We start from the raw sequence: 24,870 nt of genomic DNA on the forward strand, positions 1-24,870 counted from the left end.
CAACCTAGTGATTCTATGATTAAAAAAAAAAAGTTAACCATTCTCTTTCTTACTTTTTTGTCCCTTGTTAGAACTTAGAGTGTTCTACACTGTATTTTTTCAGAAAAAACCCAAAATGCTCTTTCTGCTGCATCATTACAAAGCCACTGATTACATTTACTTTTTTCAGCACTGGAGAAGAGGGCAGGTCTCAAGCCTTGAGCTATTTGCAAATAAAAAGGGATGATTAAGACTTAGATATTAATCAGCGTGTGCTATAGGTATAGTCACACCTCTTTTTTGTTTTTGGTTTTTTTTTTTTTTTAACCCTAGAAGTCCCTGCCTACTTCTAAAATACAGGAGGAACTTAACATATTTTTACTCTCTTCATTACCAGGTTAATAGCTTCATCTGTGTAGTCATTTAAGTACAAAGTTTACCGGTGTGTTTAACTCCAAGGGAATCCTTGATGTTTATCAGTGGCTTTTCCATTTGTGTATAAATTTCTCATTAATTTAAGTATTTTTCCTGCGGTAGTGTTATGCTTTCAGAGCCCTGAGATTTCTCTTCAGTATGGAAAGGAATCGGCATATCTTTAAAAGGTATGTTAACAAAACGTTTTGTGAAACTTCTGTAGGACAGCCTTCAAAAGTCATCACTCCAGTCAGAAAGACGTTTTTAAAATGTCTTTTATTTTCAACAAGCAGAAATAGTAACGGGCCATTCCTCTCCTGTCCACAGCCACAGGTTCCTGCGCTGCACCAGTGCCAGCGTACAGGATTTAGATGTTCAGTGTGGGGACTTCTATTGTATGTCCCTCAGAGAACCTAGGTCTGTTAGGGGTCCTTCCTCCCTCGTGAATCAACGTTTGAAATATGTTGAGGGCAGCTTTAATACTGTTGGATATAAACCTCAATTTTATCCTGAAACATTAGCAGATGCAAGTTACAGCCCTGGATAGCAGCAAGTTACTGGGACCAGTAAATTTTTGTCTCTGAGCCTTCCACTCCTTCACGTGGGAATGACTTTGAATCAAGCTCGATTACTTAGGAGTGGTGATGAAAGGTTTGGATCAATAAGGAGAAAATGTCTTTCATCAATCACCCATTTTTACTAGTAAGATGACAGTTTCTCCAGGTTGGCTATGAAGGCTGTGTAAAACTAACACTTTGATTTGTGGCGTTAGGATAGAAATCATACTGCCTGAGAGGTCTGCCTGTCAGTGGCAGTTCTGTGTGATTTTATTCTGTATCATAAATTCTAAATACAACTTTTGTGTTATTTTTACTTTAAAAATGGATTTTTTACTTTAAGTTTTTAACGAATGTTTATGGTTGGTGTCAGTGTTTAAAAGTGATAAATCTGGACTGATTTGCTGTCTTTCATATTTTCTCAAATGCCTTAATTTTCTGTATTTCTACTTCTGCCAGCCCTTTAAAAAGAAGCAAACAGTTATGCGTGCCAGTAATCAAATATTGCCTACTGTCTGTTAGCTTTTGCTTCTCTCAGTCCTTTTCATTGTTTAGACTTCTTGGACAGAAATTCTAAGATTGGCGTCTTGATTCTTTAAATGCAGACAAATGTTAATCGTATCACTTAATGCATTCCAAGAAGGAAGTTGGATAAAATGGCAACGAGCATAATAGAAAGTACTATAAGAAAAAAATAGGAAAATGACTGGAAACTCAGGAGGTGCATTGACTTTAAAGAGGCTTATACTTGTTTGGAGAACTGTCATTTACAACAATACCCAACGCACGGAAGGCTGAAATCTCACGTTTGAAGGATCCTTCAACTCCTATATGTGTGAAGTTGGAGGGTTAATATCTGAATAGACTAGTAAAATATAAGTGTATTATTTAGAAGGTTCTAAAGTAAGTTGTAATACTAAACATTGAAAACTCTCTGCTGTAGATTAATAGCTATTGTGTACACTGTTTCTAAATTATATCCAAATTTAAACCTTTGTAGACTTTTCCCTACTGGCTTGTTTGAGATCTTCATTGATATTGGACATTATGTGCGTGATATCAGTGCTTATGAAGAGTTGGTATCAAAGTTAAATTTATTAAAGGTAGGTAAAAACCTGCATACCTTTAAGAAGCTGTATTCTTTGCACATTCTTAGCACAAGAAAGGCATGAAATATTTTATATTTGTTTATTTATAATTTAATTTATAACCAGGAGGATGAATTGAAGCAAATTGCTGAAAATATTGAGAGCATGAATCAGAACAAGGCACCCACAAAGCACATAGGCAATTATGCAATTTTAGAGCACCTTGGCAGCGGAGCTTTTGGAAGTGTATATAAGGTAAACTTCCCTTTGATATTAATTTGCAGGTCTGAGAGGAGGCTTCAGGAAGAGGGTCTAATGCCTCTTTTAGGCACTACCATGCTTTGCATTTCAGTAGGGGAATGCGTGTGCAAAAAGACCTTTTTTAGTATTTACCGTTATTTTTTTGATTGTCCCCTCTTGTATTTATAAGATTGGCCAGTGTATCTTTCAGGTTTCCTGCTTTTACTTTCATTTAACTCCTTTCCACAAACAGCATTTCTGTCTATTGCAAATTTTACCAAATCTATGTAAAACCACAGAGATTCAAGCATGTTTTGTCCCAAAAGCAACACTGGGCACAGGGAATGTTACTCCAAACACTGTGGCAAGTTCAGCAGTGTACCACTAACCTCTACTGTGGGGCCCCAGTTCTTTTGGCTTGTTACACCATACACAGGAAAAGCTGTGATTGTAACTTCTGTGAGACAGGTTTGAACTCTAATAACTAATCTGGTAGCCATAATAATATCCTTTCTATCCTCATTCTATATTAATTTTACAAGGGTTTTATCTTTTTTGATAGGTTAGAAAGCATAATGGACAAAATCTCCTTGCAATGAAAGAAGTCAATTTACACAATCCAGCATTTGGAAAGTGCAAAAAAGACAGAGACAGTAGGGTAAAGAACATTGTCTCTGAATTAACCATCATCAGAGAGCAGGTATCTCTTGTGGACTCTACTTTTATGTATGGGCATTATGCTGTTAGCATTATTAACTGAATTCTTGTATGTAAAGCTAACCGGTGGAAAAGGATCTAGGGGTGTTGGTTGACAGCTGGGTGAATATTGAGCTAATAGTGTGCCCAGGTGGCCAAGAAGGCCAAGACCATCATGGCTTGTACCCGGAACAGTGTGGCCAGCAGGACTAGGGCAGTGATTGTCTCCCTGTACTGGGCACTGGTGAGGCCACACCTCAAATCCTGTGTTCAGTGTTGGGCCCCTCACTACAAGAAAGACATTGAGGTGCTGGAGCGTGTCCAGAGAAGGGCAACAGAGCTGGGGAAGGGTTTGGAGCACAAGTCCTGTGAGGAGTGGCTGAGGGAATGAATGGGGATTGTCTAGTCTGAAGAGGAGGAGGCTCAGGGGAGACCTTATGGCTCTCTACAACTACCTGAAAGGAGGTTGCAGAGAAGTGGGTGTTGTTCTCTTCTCTCAAATAGCAAGTGATGGGACAAGAGGTAATGGCCTCAAGTTGCACCAGGGGAGGTTTAGACTGGTTATTAGGAAATTTCTTCACCGAGCGGGTTGTCAGGCATTAGAGCAGGCTGCCCTGGGAAATGGTTGAGACAGCATCCCTGGAGGTATTTGAGATGTGTGGATGAGGTGCTCAGGGACATGGTTCAGTGGTGGACTTGGCAGTGTTAGGTTAATGGTTGGACTTGATGATCTTAAAAGTCTTTTCCAACCTAAATGATTCTGTTTCTATATAGCAGGGCTTCCAGGTGCTGGGTTTTTTTTTTTTCTGATTAGTAAAATAGTAACCCCTTTGACCTGAATGCTGCCAATACTGAAAACCTTCACACTGTAGTGTTAGCAGCAGTGCAAATGCTTGTTACTAAAGGGTCTTACTTTCTGTATTGGCAGTATCTGAACTTTTATCAGGGATTCCGTAAGTTAAGTTTGTGATAGAAAACTGATGAGTCTTTGTTCCATTTAATGAATTTTTGGGTTTAAAATGCAATGAGATGTCTTTTTCGTAATTGAAAATTAAAAAGCCAGACTGATCATTAGTGTTCTTAGGCTAAGAAAGCCAATACTTTGATGCTGGTGTAATTGCTTGTCTTCAGGCTTCATTTACTCTCATTCAGTTTTTAAGGAGAGAGTGGATAGGAATCATGCTGTATTTTCCTCCTGGGTGCTCTAGTAATGTGCAACATTTCTCTGTGTTTGGGGTAGCAGTGAAGGTCTACTGCACTGCAGTTCATAAGTGAGTTTGTCAGATCCTTGAGGAATCCTTCCTTCCAATATTTGGCTAAACTTTATAAATAATGTGCCATCAGTTTAACAATTCTAATCATCTACGTTTCTTTCCTCATTGTAGCTTTATCATCCAAATGTTGTACGATATTACAGAACCTTCTTGGAAAGTAAGTATAAATGGAGAGAATTACTTCATTGTACATAATGAAGAAACAGAAATGGATAATAAAACAACTTACAGCTTAGAAGGAATGTGTCAAATTTGAGCATTAAATGGTAATATTTTCTTCGAGAACTGCTGTAATTCAAACAGGCTTATATGCCTTTAGAATTGAAAAAAAAGATAAATAATATTTCTATTTGTTTATCAGTAAAACTAGATGCGGTATAAACATGTAGAAAGCATCATTCTCATCCTGTAAAAATCTACCTGGATTTACAACTGGAATGCTGAGTAAGGACAAAAGCTATAGTGACTAGTAGCATGAATAATATAGATTGCTGAGCCATATTCTCTTAATTTTCTTTTTTATAAAGAGCTAGCTATGTACACCTGCACACTGAATATCAGGCTCTGAATTCCTACTATAGTTGCTGTGTTATAAATTGAGAAAAAAATGGAATAACAAGGAGTAGAACTATGATTAAAATGTGTTTGTACAAATGTTTTTAAAAAGTAAAAAATATCAGCTTTTAAAATATATTTTAACCTCAGATTTTATTTTCAAATGCCTTATGTATAAATGTAATGTTCTATTAATTATTTTTCTTTTATGTAGATGACAGATTGTACATAGTCATGGAGCTCATAGAGGGAGTGCCATTGGGACAACACTTACACTCCTTGAAGGAAAAGCAACAATATTTTACAGAAGAAAGAATATGGCATATATTTATCCAGGTAAGGGCCTCTCTGATTTTTCTTACCAGGACTTTCCTGTATGCAGTTAGTAGCACTGTTTATGCTTGTTTGGCTAATAAATGACAAAAAGTAATGTTTATTATATAAGGCAGTAATCTCAGATAAAAGTTTAACTTTGTGTACCTTTTTTGGAGTTGTAGTTATGAACCTTTGTAAGGCTCTTTGTGTTTGTTTTTAAGCTTTGTCTAGCTCTTCGTTATTTGCATAAAGAGAAAAGGATTGTTCATCGAGATCTCACTCCGAACAATGTCATGCTGGGGGATAAAGACAAGGTTACAATTAGTAAGTAGAACTACTTTACTTGAAGAAAATTTCCATGATGTACATGAGTAGGATTTCTTTACTGAAACTCTCAGAAGGTTTCAGATTCCTGGTCATTGCTCACCGTACTTGGAAGCTTGTAAATTATTGCATTATTATACTGTTGTGTAAAATAATTGCTAATGCAAATTTTATGATCATTACCACCAGGTGTCATCAGCCAGGACTATTTTTTGCATCTATATATGTCAAATACGATGGAGGCGATGATTTAGACTTTAAAAAAATTGAACTATAGTTATGCTCCAAGGCTTCCCCCCCCAGGCTTTTGATTATCTTCAAAAATATCGAGATAACCAGATTAGTTAACAACTGCTGAAGAACATACACTGCGGCCATCTGTTCTATTCCAGTTCTACCATTCAATTGTTGAGTACTCATCAGCTGTTCCCAGTGATCTGCTGCAGCAAGGTGCTATTTGTCTAAGCCTGTAGTAGTAAATATTCTTGATGTATGCTTCTATAATCTCCATAGTGTGGAGGAAGGAACCTTGGCAGGTTTCAGGGTAGACTTTGAAAGCAGTATATATGTGAACAGTGCAAAATATGATGAAGTTTTACCCCTTGAGTGCATTAATACAACCTGGTACACACGGCAAGCCTTACAGGCAACCATAGTTTTTAAAGTTCTCAAAGAACGGCTGCACGCTTTCTTACTGCTCGTGACATGGAATGAAATAAACAATTTGCATACTGCAGAATTGTTCTGAGAAGTCTTGATGCAAAAATCAATCTTTCTTCTTTAAAACTAACAGGGAAGTGTAGACATACTCACACACCCTTCCACAGAACACTCAGCTATCATAAGCAAATGTATTTAGCAACCATTGTTTTATAGTAAATATTTATACCTGATGATGTACATAAATTAATTCATTATTAAATTATATGTGCCAGAAAACTCTGATTCTTAGTATGATACAGTTTTGAAAGAAGGTGATTTAATGGAGCATTTGGCCTTGAGTGATGAAAATAAATATTCAGAATATTATTTTAAAGTAAAGTATCATATAGTAGTATTTTATATCAATGTACTGCCACTGAGGGGCACCCTTGTCTTGATTTAACACCTTTGCCTTATCTCTGGTCCAACCTACCTATAAAGAAGTGCAAATAGACTTTCAAATCTAAGCTCAAAATTACCCTTGAAAAACATTTGTATTTCTGACCAAGACTTTATTTTGAGGAAAAATGGAAGAACTGAAACTTACCTTGATCATTTCTACTGTGACTGGTTTGAAACTATTGCAATATTTAAACAAACACATACTTTATTTAGTACTTTAATACCAGTGTACCTTGAATTTTCAGAGGGAGCCAAAGACCTTTTGTGTATTACTTCTGAATTTTACTGAGCCTTATTGTTTTACAGCCTTAATGAAATTAAGAATGATCTACTTTCTTTCTGATGATAGTAAATAGATACTGTATTGATGCATGCTGCGGTATCGTGCCTAACTCCTACAGTCCATGTATGCCAAAGACTGGAGCATTTGTGATCTTGATAATTATATCTTGTGCTATCATTATATATATATTATATATAAGTATACCAGCCATTTGAAAATTTCAAGTGGTTCTAGACGAAAGTTAATACAAAATGTCAGATGAATGTGGAAGTGTATGTTCAAATATTGAGCAATCTTAAATCTGCCTCTGCTGTGAATTTAATCTGTCAGCTTTTATAAAAGGAGAGGGTCTGCCCTAAGATCCACTCAGAATTGTAGTTCTGTGTTTATAAGCTGCAGAGTCATCCTAAAGACAATGTTTAATTTTCTGGAGTCTTTCAAATCTCAAAACTCTCTAAAACGTGTCTCTAACTAGAGTAATATTCCCATGGACTGCCCGTGAAGTGGTGTTGTGCGACTGTGTAATTAAGATATCGCCTCTAATGGTCCCAGCTGTTTTGCCTTATAAAAGAAACTTGTATATTTTACGATGCTGCTCTTTTATATTTTCCTCAGTCAGTCCTACAGGAAATAGTAACTCCTGTTAATCTTTTACTGTGAGAATATGCAGACTGACATTATATTACAGGCAGCTTATACCTCTGTTACTAGTGTTCTTCAGATACGTTGTCTTGGAAAGGTGCCTTAGCTTCAGGCTCTCATGGTACATTGTGATTTAAAAAAAAAGAGTGAGCAATACTCTGTTCCATATTGCTTCTATAGACTAAGACTTTTTCTGTACTGCGCGTGGCTAGGCAGCAGCCCCAACAACTAACTGCTTTAAGAAAGTTCTAGGACCCACGGGTAGGCGTTTCTCACCGCTTACATGAGAACTGAGCCACTCACGTTCCAAATCCCATGAAGACCTCTCATACGGTTTCTGAGTTTGCGTTGGTCGAAAAGGAAAGGAGTGCATAATGTGGGAGACATTCCCAACTGGCTGTCAGCACAGAAAAAAATAAACCTGCTAGAGTTATGCTTGCTTGTCCTGAATTTGTGAGGAATTGTAGAACAATTCCAGCAGAACTTGGTAGGCAGGAGCCTATGGTTAAATGTGGCTGAAAACTAGAATTCATACAGGCAGCGAACTCTGCAAGTGGCCTGGCACGATGTAAGATTAAGCTATGAGGGGCCTTTTCTAGATGTGATCTCTGATTATCATCTCTGTAGGTATTACGGAAAAAAGAATGTCTTCCTAATAGTAGGAAGACTTTTTTAATCTGTATATTTCTTTTTCTTAAATACTGAGTGTGATTAGACATTGCCTTTATACAGATCTTTGTTCATTGTTTTCTTTTTAAATGTATGCAAGATACAAATGAGAAAATCCTGAGCCTGGGAGGTGCTTCATTCTAGTGAGAAGATTATATAACATCCCCCTATGACATCTTTTAAACATGGCAGTTAAATCTGAATTATCCCAATCTTTTTCAGGCTCTTTTAAGTTGTCTGTTGTTGCAAATGGAAAAGACATTAACAATCTGATCCTAGCCAGGCTAGTGGTGAGATACGATCTCTGTTTCTGACTGTAGAGAACTTCAAGCATGCTGTTGTTATGTAGTCTCTGGAACTGCCCACCCTACTCATTAGTTCTGTTTCATCTCTGACATAAATTTGATAGGAAGGGGGCCATAACTGCCATCTTTACATGTTGGTACAGCTTTTAATCATAACTGGTTGAGCTACAAATGCCATGAAAATATAAATATTAAATCATGATAACCTGCAGTTTCATAAAACATCTCACTCTAATAAGTAGAAAAGTGTCACTGAAATTTTACATCTCTGGTGAGGTTGAATGTCTGATTTATAATTTCTGACACACACAAAAAACCTAGAATTTTAGGCACGGCCTGAATGAAACTTGTATTCTCTAGTGATTTAAAGAGTCATTGAACCAATACTATGTGTGTCTCTCATTTTAATCTGCCCAGCGTTTTTATATAAGACACTGGGAAGTTAGTTTTCTGAATTTAAAATGTGTAACTGCTCTTATTGCAGCTATTTTTTTCTGCAGCTGTATTTTGTTTCTAGCACAGCATATTTCTGTCAGAGCTCCATAGCTGGGTCTGTCTGTAGGACACAACAGAAGACTCTGTATATCATCCCTTTTCCTCAGCATCATCTAGTTGCAGCGAGGTTTAGATCCCAATGGTCAAAGAGGGCCGTGTGGAATCACTCTGACACCTTTCAGGACTGGTACCAAGGAGAATCATGAAGGGTTCTATATGCTCTTTTGTGTGGCATGCTCTGTTTAATGTTTAGTACAAGTGATAACAATAGCAACAGAAAGGCTCTGCATGGATCTGAAAGCTAGGATTATATAGCAGCAGAATACTAGTTTTCTAACAACTCACGTGTCTGATATACTTCTAGTCATAGCAGTCAGCCATGAACTGTCAGAACGGTGAAGCAAATGAGACTTTAAAAGTTCAAATAGTTGCTGAGTCCTGGCAGAAAGCTACCTGTTTTTTTGTAATTCAGAATACTTGCTTGTTGAGTGCACTTCTGGAAAGACGTGTTGCCTCCTGATTCCGTGCCATCCCCAGAGAAGCAGTGGCCATGAGGTAAAGTAGATATAACTAGTGTCTGTTGTGTTAGTCACTACTTTTCAAAGTCAACTGAATCAGTGCTAGGTTTTTTTGCAGATTATATGGCTCATTTAACCAGTCTTTAGGCATTTCCTTGATTCTTCGTATGAAGTACTTCATTTTCAAAGCTTCCGTAATAGGCTGAGTGGAATTTTCTGCTTGTTTACATTCATGCTGTAAATAATTCTGGATGATATCGGAGGATTTATAGCACAATCACATCTCTCTCTACAAATCTCAGTTCTAGATGTGGATCAATGCTCAAGTTCTTAGTGCAGAAGTTACAAGGTTCACAAAAATGAGATGTAGTAGCCTGAGTTTATGCAGCATTGATATTGGCACTTAGAAAGGAGAACGATAGAATAGCCAAAAAGGTGTATTTGGGAATGATGAGAAATTAACTTTATCCCCATTCTATTGATGGAAAAGAGTAGAATAAGTATGTACAGCTGTTGATTAAATTGAAGAATATTTTGATTGTAGGATATGCTTTTATGGAAAATAAAATTGAAGTTCTTGTGTTACCTTCCAGATCACTGTAACTCAGTAAGTTGTTGATAAGCTTTCTTGATTATGGGTGTAAGCTTGCTGAATAGAAGCAAAATGATTTTGTCTCATCCTGAGCCTTTCAGAGTAGAAGCAGCAGCTGTTCAGTGGGGATAAAGTGAAAATGTGACCTCCAATTTTGCTTTGCTTTTGGTCTTTGCATGCATATTTGATTTTAGGAAAAATTAATGATGTTTTCAAATAACCTTCAAACATAAATGAAGGCAACAAAAGTGCAAATATGAGATCAGTGTTGTTACAACGTGGTATCTGGAAAATTTTACTCTTGTTTTTACTGCGGAAGATCAATCTACAAGGTGAAATCTTTTGGAAATAAAATGACAAATGAAAACCAAGATGATTTCAATAAGAAGAGAAAAAAACCCACTGCATGTAGCTAAAATGTTCACTTAAAGAGACTGCTAAGATCAAAAAAGTTTTTCTAATTCAGCTATTATGAAAATTGAAGAGATCATTCTGTAGGAGGTTAAGATACTAAGCAAGTCAGCCTACTCATTTTTTCATAGTTCTCTCTTCTCTTCATTCCTTCTTCCCCAGCATGTTAATATTTTCTGAAACAACCTTACTTCATTATCACTTACTCTGCTACCCTAAACACAATGTAAACAAGTGAAAAGAAGTGAAGAAGGGTGTTTAGGAATCATATTTCATAAAGGATTATGACGGCATCGTTTTGTGTTAATTTTTATTCCTATTGGAGGACTGGTTTGCATGTTTTTTGACTACTTTTTAATGAAGTTAAAAAAACCAAACCAGCAAAAAATTTAGTTTTCTAAATTCATGATATATAGACGAAAAAACCCTCAAGGCTTAATGTTTACGATCACAGTACAAAATGTAGTAAAATATAATAATACTGTGGAGAGATAAAACTATTTGTAATGAATTGCTGGTGAAATTGCATGTCTAGTCATAGTTTATAAAGATCCATCTAACGGGAAAAGTTTGTTAGTTTTCTACTGTCTTTCAACAGACAAAAATAATCTTTATCTTCAATGAAGGATGCCAAGCTTCCAACCATTGGAGAAATTAGCTGTAAAGAGATTATGTCAGTTGAGGTTGCACAGTTGACAAAGCACCAAAAACTATTGCCATGAAAATCTTATTTTATAGAACTTGCTTGCTAGGTTGATGTACCTATCATTCCCCTCAGTTTACAGACTGTCATGTATTAGGGTGTTACAATAACTTGTGGTGGTGACGCGCATGTAATTCACATGAACCTGAAAGATTTATAGTAGTGATTAAATCCAGATAAATTGTCATATTTTCAAAATGACATGTGTAGTTGAAAACAACCATTATTTTGCAGCAACAGACTACTCTCTTTTTGGGCAGGTAGATGGATCCTTCCACTGATGCTATTAAAGCTCCAAGACTGCTTCCTCATGGAAATGTCATCTACTAGCATTTTGATTTTTCTTCATGTGTACCACAAAACAGCTATTCTTTCTTTTAGTGTTGGTCCAAAAGGGGTAATTTTTACTTTTCAGGAAAGCAGGACAATCTAAGTCAAATGAGGGGATTTGATATTTTGGGAGATGAGGAGGTTGCCTCTCTAATGCCGATTTTATTCCTGCATTGCAAGACTACAGAGGGCAACAAGAATTCCCTGAAGTGGTAGATAATTCACTGATTGTAGGACTGCAATGTCATGTCTGGGACTAGATTAAAAGCAGCATGAAACTAGCCTCAAAAAAGGGTGAGCTAAACACATCAAGATACTAGTGCCAGATGAGCTGGTTTCCAAAGGCAGAGCAAGAGAAGGGCAGGACTTTTTTTTTTTCTTTCTTTGTGGCAGAGGTTTACTAGTTCATCTTTCTCATAGTCTTGTTCTGAATCACTAAGATGGTGTTGTGGTTTAATGCCAGACAGCAACCGCACAGCTACTCGTTCACCTCCTTCCTCCCCAATGGGATGGGGAGGATAATCAGAGGAAAAGAAAAGGGAACTTGTGGGTTGATATAAGATCAATTTAATAATTGAACTGAAATGGAATAAAATAGTGAGAGCAATAGTACTTAATTATACTACTACTACTAATAATATGTAATGAAAATAATGGAAAACAAATGATACAACTGCTCGCCACCTGCCAACCAACACCCAGCCTGTCCCTGAGTAGTGAGGGCCAGAACAAATCTGAGAGACAGTGAGTGACCCCTGGCCCAGCCCCCAACCGATATACTCAGCATGATGTTTTATGGCATGAATTATCCCTTTGCTCAGTTTGGGTCAGCTGTCCAGGTGTGTCCCTGCCCAGCTTCTCTACAAGAAGCCTCAGAATCAGAAACTGAAAAAGTCCTTGGACTGACACAAACATTGCTTAGCAACAACTAAAAACATTAGTATGTTATCAATATTCTTCTCAGCACAACCAATACATAGTCTCATACTAGCTACTGTGAGGAAAATTAACTCTGTCCCAACTAAAACCAGCACAAATGGGTTTATAATTTCCCTTTGGATGGACTGATGCAGCATGCATTTTTGCATCTTAATGCTGGATGGGCCTGCCTGCCTTCTCCCTTCTCCTGTTTTGTGTTCTCTCTTTGACTTTGTCCTTACCAGACTTTGTTTTGTTTCACCCGATTTTGTGGTTTACAAAGCTTTCACTGGCGATCTCAGCATGACTCTCTATGGCTTTGCTTTTCCATTTTTCTCTGGTGACCTTTATTTTAGTGATAGTTATCATGATGATGTCAGCATCGATACAATTCCTTCAGCCATACTCACAACACTTTGGTTAATTGGTAGGTTGCTTTTTTGTGTGAGAATGAAGATGTAGGAAGATATTTGGAAGCTTTAAGTTTTGTATTTCATTCTGAAATTGGTGAGACTTTAGATCAGATGCATCTGCATTCATACACAAATGTGTGAATGGGTTAGGTCTAGCTTCTGAGGAAGGGCCCATTCCTGTGCTTAAGAGCTATTTCTGAATACTTTGTATAGCACCGGGTGAATTAACTGTAGTAACTTGAGATGGTTCAGGAAGAATACTTTCTTTAATAAATAGGATCTTGAGTTTCTGGAGTGACCAATAAGATCATAGCATAAGAATCATTAGATCAGTTCAAAGATTTATGTAGGTATGTGTCTCTGCTAAAAGCTGGCACTTGGTTAAAGTTCATCAGAAGTTGAGTAAGTATTGAGTTATATTCCGTTCCACTTTCTATAAGACATACTGCTATGGCATGAATCTGTTTCAGGGAATTGCCAAATATGAATTGTTGCAATGGGTCCTCTTTAATCAAGCCTCAGTTCACAGATAAAACAATGAATATGAGTTAACAGGGGTTATCCTTATAGTTGGTCATATCTTTCTTTAATGGTAGGGGAGGCAGGCCAGATTCTCAGAAATTATTACCTTTTTTTTTTTGTTTGTGTTTTTTTTTTTTTTTTGTTAGTTATTGTAACAACTTTTGGCATCAAATACCAAATAAAGGATCCTGGAGTAACAAAAGTGGTAGACCAATTTATAAACTGAAGAGAGAAGCTTAAATAAATTTAAAGAAGCAATTTCACTAGTTTGATGCAGTTCAACATTTGCAAGTTCCTTTTCATTCAGTTCTCTGTTATGGGCTTGAAAAAGCTAAGAAAAAGTGTTCGCTTCATGTAAAGCTGAGTGTCCTGTGCTTTACATTCCTTACCTCTGGCAGCACCGCTTTCATTTAGGAGCTTCTTGAACTTTAGCAGAATTTGGAAAAAGGTATTTCCTGTGAAACGAGCTGGGTTTTTTTCCCCTCTGTTTCTGAGAACCTGAGCCTAAAAGAAAGAGAATATATTTACTCCATCTGGCTGATCCTTCCCTTGCTCTTTTTTCCAGATCACTAATGTTGTATTAAAATAGACTACTTCTTCCAGAACAGACATGTCCAGCTCTCCTCTTTCCTAAATCATTCAAGCACCAAGAGGCTGAATTTATTGATCGATGTGTTGTCTTAATACTTTTTCTTCATAGAATATTATGTGCAGGATTTCTGAGGAGGGAATTTATAGCAATTCACCCCATTTAGTTCAGGGAAATATCAACACTGCAAAATCCTCTGCTCCTTTTGGGATTAATATTAGCTGGAGTGAACTGCTAGAGGAATGTCTTAACTCAAGGACAAAAGGGAGGCTTCTCAGGCATCCTGTTAATTTAACATTCTTTCTGCTTATGTTTTCCAAGCACTGCAGAGTTAGTCCTTCTTTGAACGTTTTGTTCAAAGAAAAATGATCTATGGCTTGGGTACCTAGACTTGGCTTTCTTATCAAAGGCCCTTTCTGAATAAGAGGACTACTCCTTTTCAGACCCTTGAGGCTCACATTGAGAAAGAACTAACAGAAATTAATTTTTATTACCTGTGTTTCTTCTGATCTGCAGCTTTTTATGAGTCCAAACATTTTGAACTAAAATCTTATGAACTACCTTACTGTTAAAACAATTGGAATAGGAATGCTAAGGGCTCTGTCCAAGTAGGAGAGGAGTCTTACATTTTTTTTAAACAATATTATTTACCACACAGATCTTCCCAATGCTGAAGTAGTAATACAAAGCAAATTTTAATAACAGACTTTAACAAGTACAGTGATTTTTTTTCTTGCTCCTTTGTGTTTGGATTTAATAAAGTGTGTGACACTTGGATTTAAATAGTGTGTGACAATTTTGTGAAAGAGTACCTGATAATTACACAAAAGGCACTTATTAACTTAATTGCAAGATCATCTAAATCTACAGATTTTGTCACTAGATAAGGCTCAGATTCACCATTATTTCTCACCAAATGCAATCTTTGAACATGAACTATTGAGATGTTAGATCCCCCTGTACTCCTTTGAAATTAATTTTCTGACAAAGTCCACCCTTCCCAGCTATCATAATTTGAAGGAAAGTGAAGTAATTACTAACTTCATTACATTATTTTTTTTCTATTAATTTGGGCATTAGATCACTGCTTATTAGATACCATTGTCAGGCAGTTGATTGGAATATATTAATAGCAATCTGAAACTGGTCATGTATGTTGGATTGAAAGCATCAGAGGTATGTTTATAATATTTTTAAAGCCAGTAGGCCTGATTCAAGCATAAGTTGTTGATTACTGTGGAGATGGGAAGATAGCATGCTCCATTACTGGGAAATGTAAAAGATAAAAACTCAAACCTCCCTTCCACCCTCCCCCAACTTTTCAGCTGCTGCAAACCAGCACTGATTGTCATGCAAAGACGATGGTTATTGAATCTTTTTTTCTTTATTGTAGCTGACTTTGGGCTTGCAAAGCAAAAGCAAGAAAACAGCAAACTTGCATCAGTAGTGGGAACCATTCTATACTCATGGTAAGTACTCCTGCGTACAACATTCATTCCAGTGACTTCCATCCTCATGGTTACTTTTTTGGAGCAGCCAGACAAGTTACGATGGAGTAAGGAACAAAGTGCAAGTACTTACCCACTGTCATCGGTCAACCCCAGCCAGCATCTATGTGCACCACACAGCCATTCACTCACCTTTCCCCTCCCTCCGTGGGATGGGGAAGAGAATCGGAGGAAAAGGCAAGAAAACTCATGGGCTGAGATGAGAACAGTTTAATAATTGAAAAGAAATGAAAGAAAATAAAATAATGTTACTAATAATGCTAACAATACTACTACTAATATATGATGAACATACTACTACTACTATGTAATGAAAATAATGGGAAAAAAACCCACCACCGCCCCCCCCCCTGCGGCCCACCACAAAGCCAGTCCCCAAGCAGTGAGAGCCAGAAAGTGAGAGAGAGACCAAGCCAGACCTGTGGCACACCCACCCAGCTTATATACTGAGCATGGCATTTTACGTAATGAAATGTCCCTTTGTTCAGTTTGGGTCAACTGTCCTGGCTGTGTCCCCTCCCAGCCTCTTGCAGAGAAGAACCTGGGAACACAGATGCAATATGAGAAACTGGAAAAGTCCTTGACTTGATATAAACATTGCTTGGCAACAACTGAAAACATTAGTATGTTATCAATATTCTTCTCGGTACAACCAAAACATAGCCTCATACTAAAAACATCAGTGTATTATCAACATTCGTCTTAGCACAGATCCAAAACATAGCCTCATACTAACTACTGTGAGGAAAATTAATTCATCCCAGCCAAAATCAGCTCACTCACCCACTGCTACTCTGCAGCTGTCGGTTGCTTGCCTATTTTGCTGTTACCTGTTCTTGCACATGGCAGGTACTGTGGGTTAAGTTGGTGCAAAAATGAAGTAACTGCGGTTGTGTAGTAACTTATTCATGTCTCGAAAACATATTTCTTCATCTATAAGGATACAAAGTTTTAAAAATATATATGTAAGCAATATAAAGCAATTTTAATGTCTTTTAATGTGATTGTGGCTCTCATGTTCTGTTACATTGTTTGTGTGGACAACTTACCTTCTGAAAAATATTTGAACATGGTGCTAGTGGATTTGTTTTGGATCGATGGGCATTTGGTTTTAATAAGTGAACTGAAAAAAATATTTTCTGAAGTTTGAAAGTGGTGGAAAAGCATGACACACATTGTTTGCAATTTAAGCTTAGTAAATGCATAAAAGACTAGAACTTTTTGCCTTAGACAATACATTATTCAGTCTGCTGAATGAGCTGCAGTTTCCTTTGGCATTCCTCAAGTCAAAGTGAGGAACCATATTGCATTAAATTGCAGTACCATTATAGTTACCTTCATTCCTAGATTAATACTGCCTTGTCTTTTGTTTTCTCAGGAGCATGGCATGGAAAGCATTTCCTAGCCAAAACGTTCCTCTCGATATGCGAACAATGTATGTAATTGCGATCATTATATGCATGTCAGGTTCTCTCAAACAAAAGTAATTGTGAGCAGGACAGGGTATTGATTTTTGCGTTGCATGATGTATAAATAACAGACATGCCTGTGAAATGAGGTTACTGTATTGTGAACAAAAGAGAGCAGCAAATGTAATCTGGGTAAAAATCTGAACTGTGGAAAACACAGGCTCCGTACTCATCTAATAGCGGTTGATATGTTCTGGACTGACATTTAGGCTGAAAATTCTGTTGATTGAAATGCTAACATCAGAAATCAATTAAGGAATTCCTGATCTGTGCCACAGTTCTGTATTTCTCTCTTTGTTAGCAGAATTATCGCTTAAGCTTTGCCTGCCCTAAGTATAGCTTTATTAGGGAAATATGTTTACGATATGTTCACCCGAAGCCTTGCAGATGCAAGTACTCCTCATTCCTGCACGGGCTTGTTCCACATTCTTTGCAATACCTTTTTACATCTAGCTCCTGTTCCCTCTCAACAGAGTCACTGTTTCTTCTACTCAGTGTCCAGCTTTCTGGAGTCAGAAGTTGGTGGTTTTGTTTTAGGGACTTTCTGGTGGTCTTGTTCCCACTACTATAAATTGTCAGTTCTAGCTCCTGTAAATCAAATAGTTTATTTGGCATAGGGAATAGAAAAACTACAGTCAATGACACATAAACAAACCAATGTTACACAGCATGCAGTCTTTAATATTGTTTTCTGTTTTCATCAGAATTTTTAATTTACAAAATACCTACCAATAAGGAGGAAAACATGACAGAACATTATATCCTAAGTAAAAGTGCAGGTGATTTCATCCTTAATTTCTTATAAGACCACTGCCCTGGCTGGGGCATGGACAGTATTCTATGCAGAAGTTCACAGGCCTTTTTGATGTCAGTCATCTTCAATCTTCTTTTCTGCTGTGTTGACCACGTTATGGCCATATACTTGCTAGAACACGTGGCCAGTATGCTTGTAATAAGTAATTAAAGGTTTCAGGCTAGCAGGGGAGCTTCTGGTGCCTCTTCTGAATGAAAAAGGTGATTGAAGAAATGCAGGCCTTATACAGTTGAATATAATTTATGTTGCCACTTTTGTAGTTGTTACTTGTGAATTCCTAGTGCCAGAATGATAATTTACACTTAGTTCCTAGAAATTGCTAAATCCTAAAATGGCTTGAAGAGTGAGTTCTTGTAATGTTTTAAATATTCAAGTCTCATACCTTGTCAACTAAGGCATATGCTGCTGCTTAGTGAGCAAAAGTAAGGTGATTTCAAGGCTGCCTTAATTGGTTCCCCAAATATTCCTGAAGCCTAGCACAGTCTGAGAGTGATGCTGTACTTGGTTTGTGTGGCAAGGTTTTGGTTGCAGGGAGGCTCAGGGGTGGTTTCTGTGAGAAGCGGCTAGAAGCTTCCCCTGTGTCTGATAGAGCCAATGCCAGCCAGCTCCAAGTTGGACCTGTCGCTGGCCAAGGCTGAGCAGAGGTTCCCTGGCAGCCCGTGGTGCAGACCATGGTGAGAGGGCAGACTGTGCCTCTGCAGCCATGGAGGGTCATGGGAGAGCAGAGTCCCACCTACAGCCCAGGGAGGGCTCCACACCAGTGCAGGGGGATGTGCCTGAAGGAGGCCGTGACCCCATGGGGGAAACCCAGGTTGGAGCAGGCTGCTGGCAGGAGCTGTGGCCCCGTGAAGAGTGGAGCCCAGGCTGGGGCATGGTTGCTGGCAGGGCTTGTGGGTGGAGCAGGCTGCTCCTGAAGGATGGGACCCACACTGGAGCAGTTCATGAAGAACTGTAGCTCATGAGAAGGACTCATGTTGGAGAAGTCCATGGAGGACTGTCTCCCATGGAAGGGACCCCATGCTGGAACAGGGGCAGAGTGTGAAGAGTCCACCCCCTGAGGAAGAAGGAACAGCAGAGACAATGTGTGATGGACTGACCACAGCATCTATTCCCTACCCTCTTCTTTTACTTAGAATCCCAGAATGGTTTGGGTTGGAAGGAACCTTAAATACCATCTAGTTCCACCCCCCCTGCCATGGGCAGGGATACCTTCCACTCGATCGCTTCTTTTTTTTAACTCTTAGATTATCTTGCTGATTTCTTTGGGTCTTTTCAAATGTTATAGGAAATTTTCATTTGTGATTATATTTCTGTAGATTTAAATATACTCTTTTAAAAAAATGGTTGCTAATTCCATTTATTATTGTTCTCATACCCTGTCTTCATATATGAAAGTTCACATTAGAGGTAGGACTTTGGCCTTTCTTTTTCTACCTCTTTGTCCAGTTATTTAGATGTAGGCTTGAGGATAAAATGTCACTTACTTGTTGCAGTCTCTCAGTAAGTGGTCTTTTGGGACATTACTTGGCAGTTGTACTCTACAGGCAAAATCACGGAAGCAGTGATCCTTGCCTGTCTGCAGTCAGAAAAGAGAACAAGGATACAGTACTGATGTCTTTGTATTTAAAAAGCATGCTTGAGTAATATTTAAAACGATAGGCTAAGACATTACGGTCTTTCCAATGTCATAATAATTGATGAATGTTAAAAAGGCTTTGCAAACAACTGAATGCACTTGATGCCACCTTCAAGGTACTTGGCTAGTACTGTGTGTGACAGTGGGCTTTTTGATATGGAAACTTGTTCCCGATGAATGAGGTGAACTGATTGCATATTTTAACACAGGCCATGAAGCAGAAGTCAGAGCCTATAGGCTTAATCAGTGCTTGGAGTAGATATTTCTGTGGTGTGTGTGTGGGTTTTTTTTTTTTTATTTTTTGATATGGTTTAAGTAGATATGAAGGGCTAAAAAATATTGTAAATATTGGGAATGAATATCTACCAAGAGCAGCAATATTAGTTCCTGCCCAAAAAAAAAAAAAAAAAGATGAGGAAGAGAAAGAGCTGTGAGACAGCAGTGGCAGAAATTGCTTTCTTCTGAATTGACAAGATAATAGTTCTGGGTAGTTTGAGATGCAACCCACCCTTCTTGGAGCAGGTAATATAGTACAGAAGCAAACTAATAAACATCAAATGGAGTGTCTGATGCTTATCGTTTAATTTGGCTGTGCAGCATTATGCAGAAGGGTTCAGATAGAACATATCACTGTATGTGCCAAACATGCTTGTATTTGGGTTGAGTGAATCAATTTGCTAATGCAATTTTTTAAAAACTGTGTCATCATAAAATAACAGCAGTGACTGTTTTATGTTTAGAGAGGGGCTTATATAATTATGCTCTGTAATTGTGATGGTTTTTAATTCTACTTCATACTAGGTTTTATTCCAATAGCATACTAATTAAATTCCTTTTAATTGGTTATGTTCTTGAATTGGAAATTCCAGCAATGTGTATGTTTAGAATACCAAATATATTAAATGGATGTGTTTACACTTAATACATTAAAAATTGAGGAAAAGACTGCTTTAGGGAGTTGATAATGAATTCTGAAGTCTTTTTCCAGTTCATAAGTCACCAGAAACAATCTGCTCCAAGTTAGTTGTGACAGTCTTTATTACCCTGCTGTCTCAAAGGCCTTCTCAGAAGAGAGACAGCAAATTCTACATGGCTATAGAGAATGATGTTTCCTCTCACATATATCTACCACTTCGTTGTTTCACAAAAAGGTTTGTAACTTGGCAATGGGTCCCACAAGAAAGCTGGGGGGACTTCTTACAAGGGCCTGTAGTGACAGGACAAGGGGGAATGGGTATAAATTGAAAGTGGGGAGATTTAGATTGGATATCAGGAAGAAATTCTTCATGGAGAGGGTGATGAAGCACTGGAACAGGCTGCCCAGAGAAGCTGTGGATGCCCCATCCCTGGAAGTGTTCAAGGGCAGGCTGGACGAGGCTTTGAGCAACCTGGTCTAGTGGAAGGTGTCCCTCATCATCTCTGTGCTTTCCTTGATCTTAGTTTCTGTTTATGGACTACGCAGCCTACACACTGTTATGGTATGCATATTCCTAGTACTGGTCACTGCTTCTATTTACTGCCATACCATGTGAGAGCACTGCACAAATCCATGTTGTGACATAATTTCATGCAGATATCTTCAGTAGCTGTTTTTTCTCATTGCTTATTTTGGTGTCAGTATAATATTTTCACTTATTTAAAGCATTTTTACGTTGGGAAGGGTAATTTAAGGTGAGGGAGTATCTTGTACTTTCATATGTACTTGATTTTTAGCCCATTTTATGATGCTGCATGATCAAACTGATTGCCAGCTTTTCCAGCAGTTCTTTCTTCCTCCGTAGGTAGCCTCAGAACCATTTGGCAATTTCAACCAAATCTGGTAATTAAACTTCTTTCAATGTTTGTCAAAATCTGATGATGGATAGTAAGTAGAGACACAGTTTAATCTTTATGGTAAGAAAAGTTTAAGCTCAGCTGAGATGTTACCTTCCAACTAAACTGCAATTCATGCTGTCATGTGACAGTAGTTTGGTATGTTCAGATAACCAAGACAAGAGGAAACTGAAGGTACTCTGGGGTGAGGGAGAGTAGAAAACTAGTGAGAAACTAGACTTGTGCTAGCTTTGCTATTCATGGAACAGCTGGCTTCTGGAGAGGATTTGCTGATATAATTAGAAAGGCAACAGTTAAATAATCCTCTCAGTATATTATGATGGTGTTTTTATCAGAGGATCTTCTGAAGGTTGGTTAATACAAGTATTCACTCTGAGAATTAAATGTAATTCTGATAGCGTGGTTGTAGTTTAGGCATAGTTTTATAATAACACCTGTCAGACAGCTATGTATATACACATTTGCTATCTATTCTGCTGAAGAAAGCTCCTTTTCTGGGTTTCTACTCAGTGTCTAGGCTCTTCACAATTTGAGCTGTACAAGCAAGGGTCAATGATTTTATGAGTGAAGAGGTGTACATTGTTATCCAGGGATGTAGCAGTGACTTAGCTATATGATCGCAACAGCAGACAAGTAGTCTGTGTATTTTTATAGAGATCAAGGTGCCCAGTTATTTATTGGGCAGATGCAGGAGTGTGTTGTAAATGTAATTTGTTGGTAGGTTTTGTTGATTCCTATTTACAAATTAACATGTGCAGTGTTTTCTTTCTAGGTCTTATCTGACGAAGAGTTGATAAAGGCTTTAGTTCATTGCTGAAGGGAATTTTAGAGATAATTTAGAGAAGAAAACTCTGGTATTAAATGTTTTTCTCATCACAGGATCATGTGACATTTCAGTTTATGTCATTTGTCCATTTTGCTTCTGGCCTGTTTCTCAAGGGTGCCCATTACTGTGGTTAGGGAGTGAGATGAATAGAATGAGGTGGTATCTCAAACCTCCTCATTTCTATTTAGTCTTTGCCCAGTTTCCCAGGTAACCTTTCTTTTACTGCTAATATTTGTAAGTGAGCCATCAAGTAATAAATGATTTCTTTACAATTAAAATATATAGCAAGTTATGCCTAGATTATTATGTTATCACCCTGTGCTCATATTTAGTCTATTGACTTTCGTGAGGGTTCTTGCAGGCATCTGGATCAACAGACTTTATTTAGAATTGGAAATTTTAAATTCTATGTAAAAGATGACAATGAAGTTACTGTCTTGTTAAGGTAAACTCTTCAGCTGTCTGTTTTCTTTTCTTTTTTCTTTTTTTACAATTAGTCCATATTGAACATGATTGCTAGACAGAAAAGTAGTTATGAGTTAATTATATTGTATATTAGGTTCTAGCAAATCCAAATACTTGCAAAACAATCTAATTCATACCTTACTGTCAGAAACAAGTCTCTGTTTAGCTCAGATTCATCTTGCTTATAAGTAGTCATTCAAAAGTCAAGTTGAGCAGCTAAATGACTAGTGTAAGTAATGGAAAAAAATAGGCACTTCAATAATGAATTTCATCCCATCTATCTTAAACAGCTATTTTAGGATGAGACAAATCTACTTGATGTGCCTGTCTCTGTCCATTTGCTACAGAGGGAACTGGTGCACTACTTAGCATAAATCTAGCTTTACAGGAGTTTAAAATTAGGTGGAATCAACCCCTTATATGAAATCAGTTATTCAGGATTAAGGTTTATTTTAGAGTTGTTGTGAAATTTGAATTCCTACTGCTTGTGGCCATCTTCTTGCAGATATTTACTTTTCAAGTCTCCCTTTCAATTTTAAATAATTATGTGATCTCTTGATGAACTTGGTTATTTGTACAAAGGCACTGAATTAAATTCATTCTGAAAGTCATATAGCTCAATAAGGAAAATGCTTTACCATTGTTTAAGTGTTGAGATTTCTGTTCCATAAATAAAAGGAAAAAAACCTTTTTATTTTCTTGAGCTGTTGGTACAGTTACAGACTTAAGGCAATTCCTGAAAGCATTTTATAAGAAACTGCAATTATAATTCACTGGAAAACATCTCTGGTTGGAAGGAATCAATTCTTAGAAGTACCTGTCAGATGCATGTTATGAGTACCTTTTAGAATATGGGTGTTTCAGTTCTTATGTACGTGGATAGGGCTTGCCACAACTTAAAGATACAATTTACCTACAGCATTTCTGTTAAAACTGACAGCTTGACAATCTGCTAGATATTTTTGTTTGAATAAGAACACCAGATGTGTGGACCATGCAGTGATGATTGCCTTTAGTAATACAAATCCAAAATCACATTGAAGGAAAATTTTATTTTGTAAGTCTGAGGATCTAGCTTATACTTTCTCTTGTTTTAGACTTTGTTATGTGATGTGTTGGAAGCAATAATAGGTGTAAATTAGAACTTCAATATGTTATTCTGTTTTAAGCCTTCTAGAGACTCTGTATGTAATGCTGGAAACCTAAACTGCACATTAATGATACTTTGATTTGTCCTTATAATTTATTCAGAGATGCATATGATAATCTTGAAAATTTGGAAGTATAAAACCAGTTGAAATAGCTATGCACATTTTGAGCTTTGAATAATCACTGTATTTTCATTACAGTGTGAAAGGTGATACTTCATTACATTCTTCAGTAATAAGACCACTGAAGGAAGAGGCAGCTTGCTATAAACATCACCTTTGCTGATAGAGCCTGAAACAAGTTTTTGCTTTGATGAGGTCTGCCAGCAACTAAAAAGGCTATCCATTGGAAGCAAGTAGTATCTTATGGGTATCTTGACAAAGATCTTTGCATATCTGAAGCTAACGGAGGCTGTCGAGACTCTTCTAGTATTGGGTCCAAAAAAGTAGGTTTAGCAGCATGTGGCAAACTTGTCTACTTGTCAGCCACCTCTCCTACTGTCCTGTCTCCAACAGTGGCAGTAAGTCAATATCCATAGGGAAGGAAGAATGGGCTAAGCATATTTGATACTTTGCTAGCATCAAACTATTTTCACCTTGGGTTGTTTCCTGAACTAGATATGGTTTCTAAGCATCAGTGTTCGTATAACCACCACCAGCTGCAGGTATCTCCATAAAACTGTAAATAATTAATTGAAGGAATGATAAAGACTAAAAGCAATTACTGTCATTGTTAAAATCTTCTGAGTGGTGTATGCTGCTTATTTATTAACTTTTTCATTATAGCCATCACCTCCTCTGGGATGTGATTAGTCTTGAAGAATCACTCTTATTTTAATTAATCCATAGCAGTCTAGTTGAAATCATGCCTAGTTTGAAAATATTCCTCGTATTGTAGGATGGCATATACCAGCTTATTCTTATACCTGTTGGAACCACTTAGATTAACCAGTGAATACTGTCCCGAGACAAATTGTGAGTGACTTACTGAAGGCCTGTGCAGCTCAGGAAACCTTCACTGATTGTGTCCCATGTAAAGTCAGCCTGATAGTCTTGACAACGTTTCTTAAAAGGTTTAGAAGCTCTAGAATATTAATGCTATTTTGAAATATCATTCCCTCACCTCTCCCTTCCGGCCCCCTCCAAATTCAGGACTCTCAATTTTGGAACTTCTATCCATGAATAACTAATGTGAACATGAGCTAATCCAGTGAGGATAGTCATCTTTCACATAG

At 37.5% G+C, this 24,870-nt stretch overlaps 1 protein-coding gene across 1 annotated transcript in view; it reads left to right on the top strand.

Annotated features, from left to right (window-relative positions):
* Nucleotides 1–516: 516 nt before the first annotated feature.
* Nucleotides 517–24,870, top strand: part of LOC104514952 (serine/threonine-protein kinase Nek10-like) — a gene marked incomplete at both ends in the record, with an annotated part of 62,565 nt that continues 38,211 nt past the window's right edge. Inside the window, 8 exons of the mRNA XM_010158772.1 lie at nt 517–581; nt 1,951–2,053; nt 2,165–2,293; nt 2,841–2,978; nt 4,360–4,405; nt 5,018–5,139; nt 5,340–5,442; nt 15,330–15,405. Coding sequence (XP_010157074.1) covers nt 517–581; nt 1,951–2,053; nt 2,165–2,293; nt 2,841–2,978; nt 4,360–4,405; nt 5,018–5,139; nt 5,340–5,442; nt 15,330–15,405 — 782 coding nt within the window. The remainder of the gene's footprint in view (nt 582–1,950; nt 2,054–2,164; nt 2,294–2,840; nt 2,979–4,359; nt 4,406–5,017; nt 5,140–5,339; nt 5,443–15,329; nt 15,406–24,870) is intronic.

Source organism: Eurypyga helias, unplaced genomic scaffold (assembly GCF_000690775.1).
Source record: "Eurypyga helias isolate BGI_N326 unplaced genomic scaffold, ASM69077v1 scaffold8649, whole genome shotgun sequence".
Lineage (NCBI taxonomy): Eukaryota > Metazoa > Chordata > Aves > Eurypygiformes > Eurypygidae > Eurypyga > Eurypyga helias.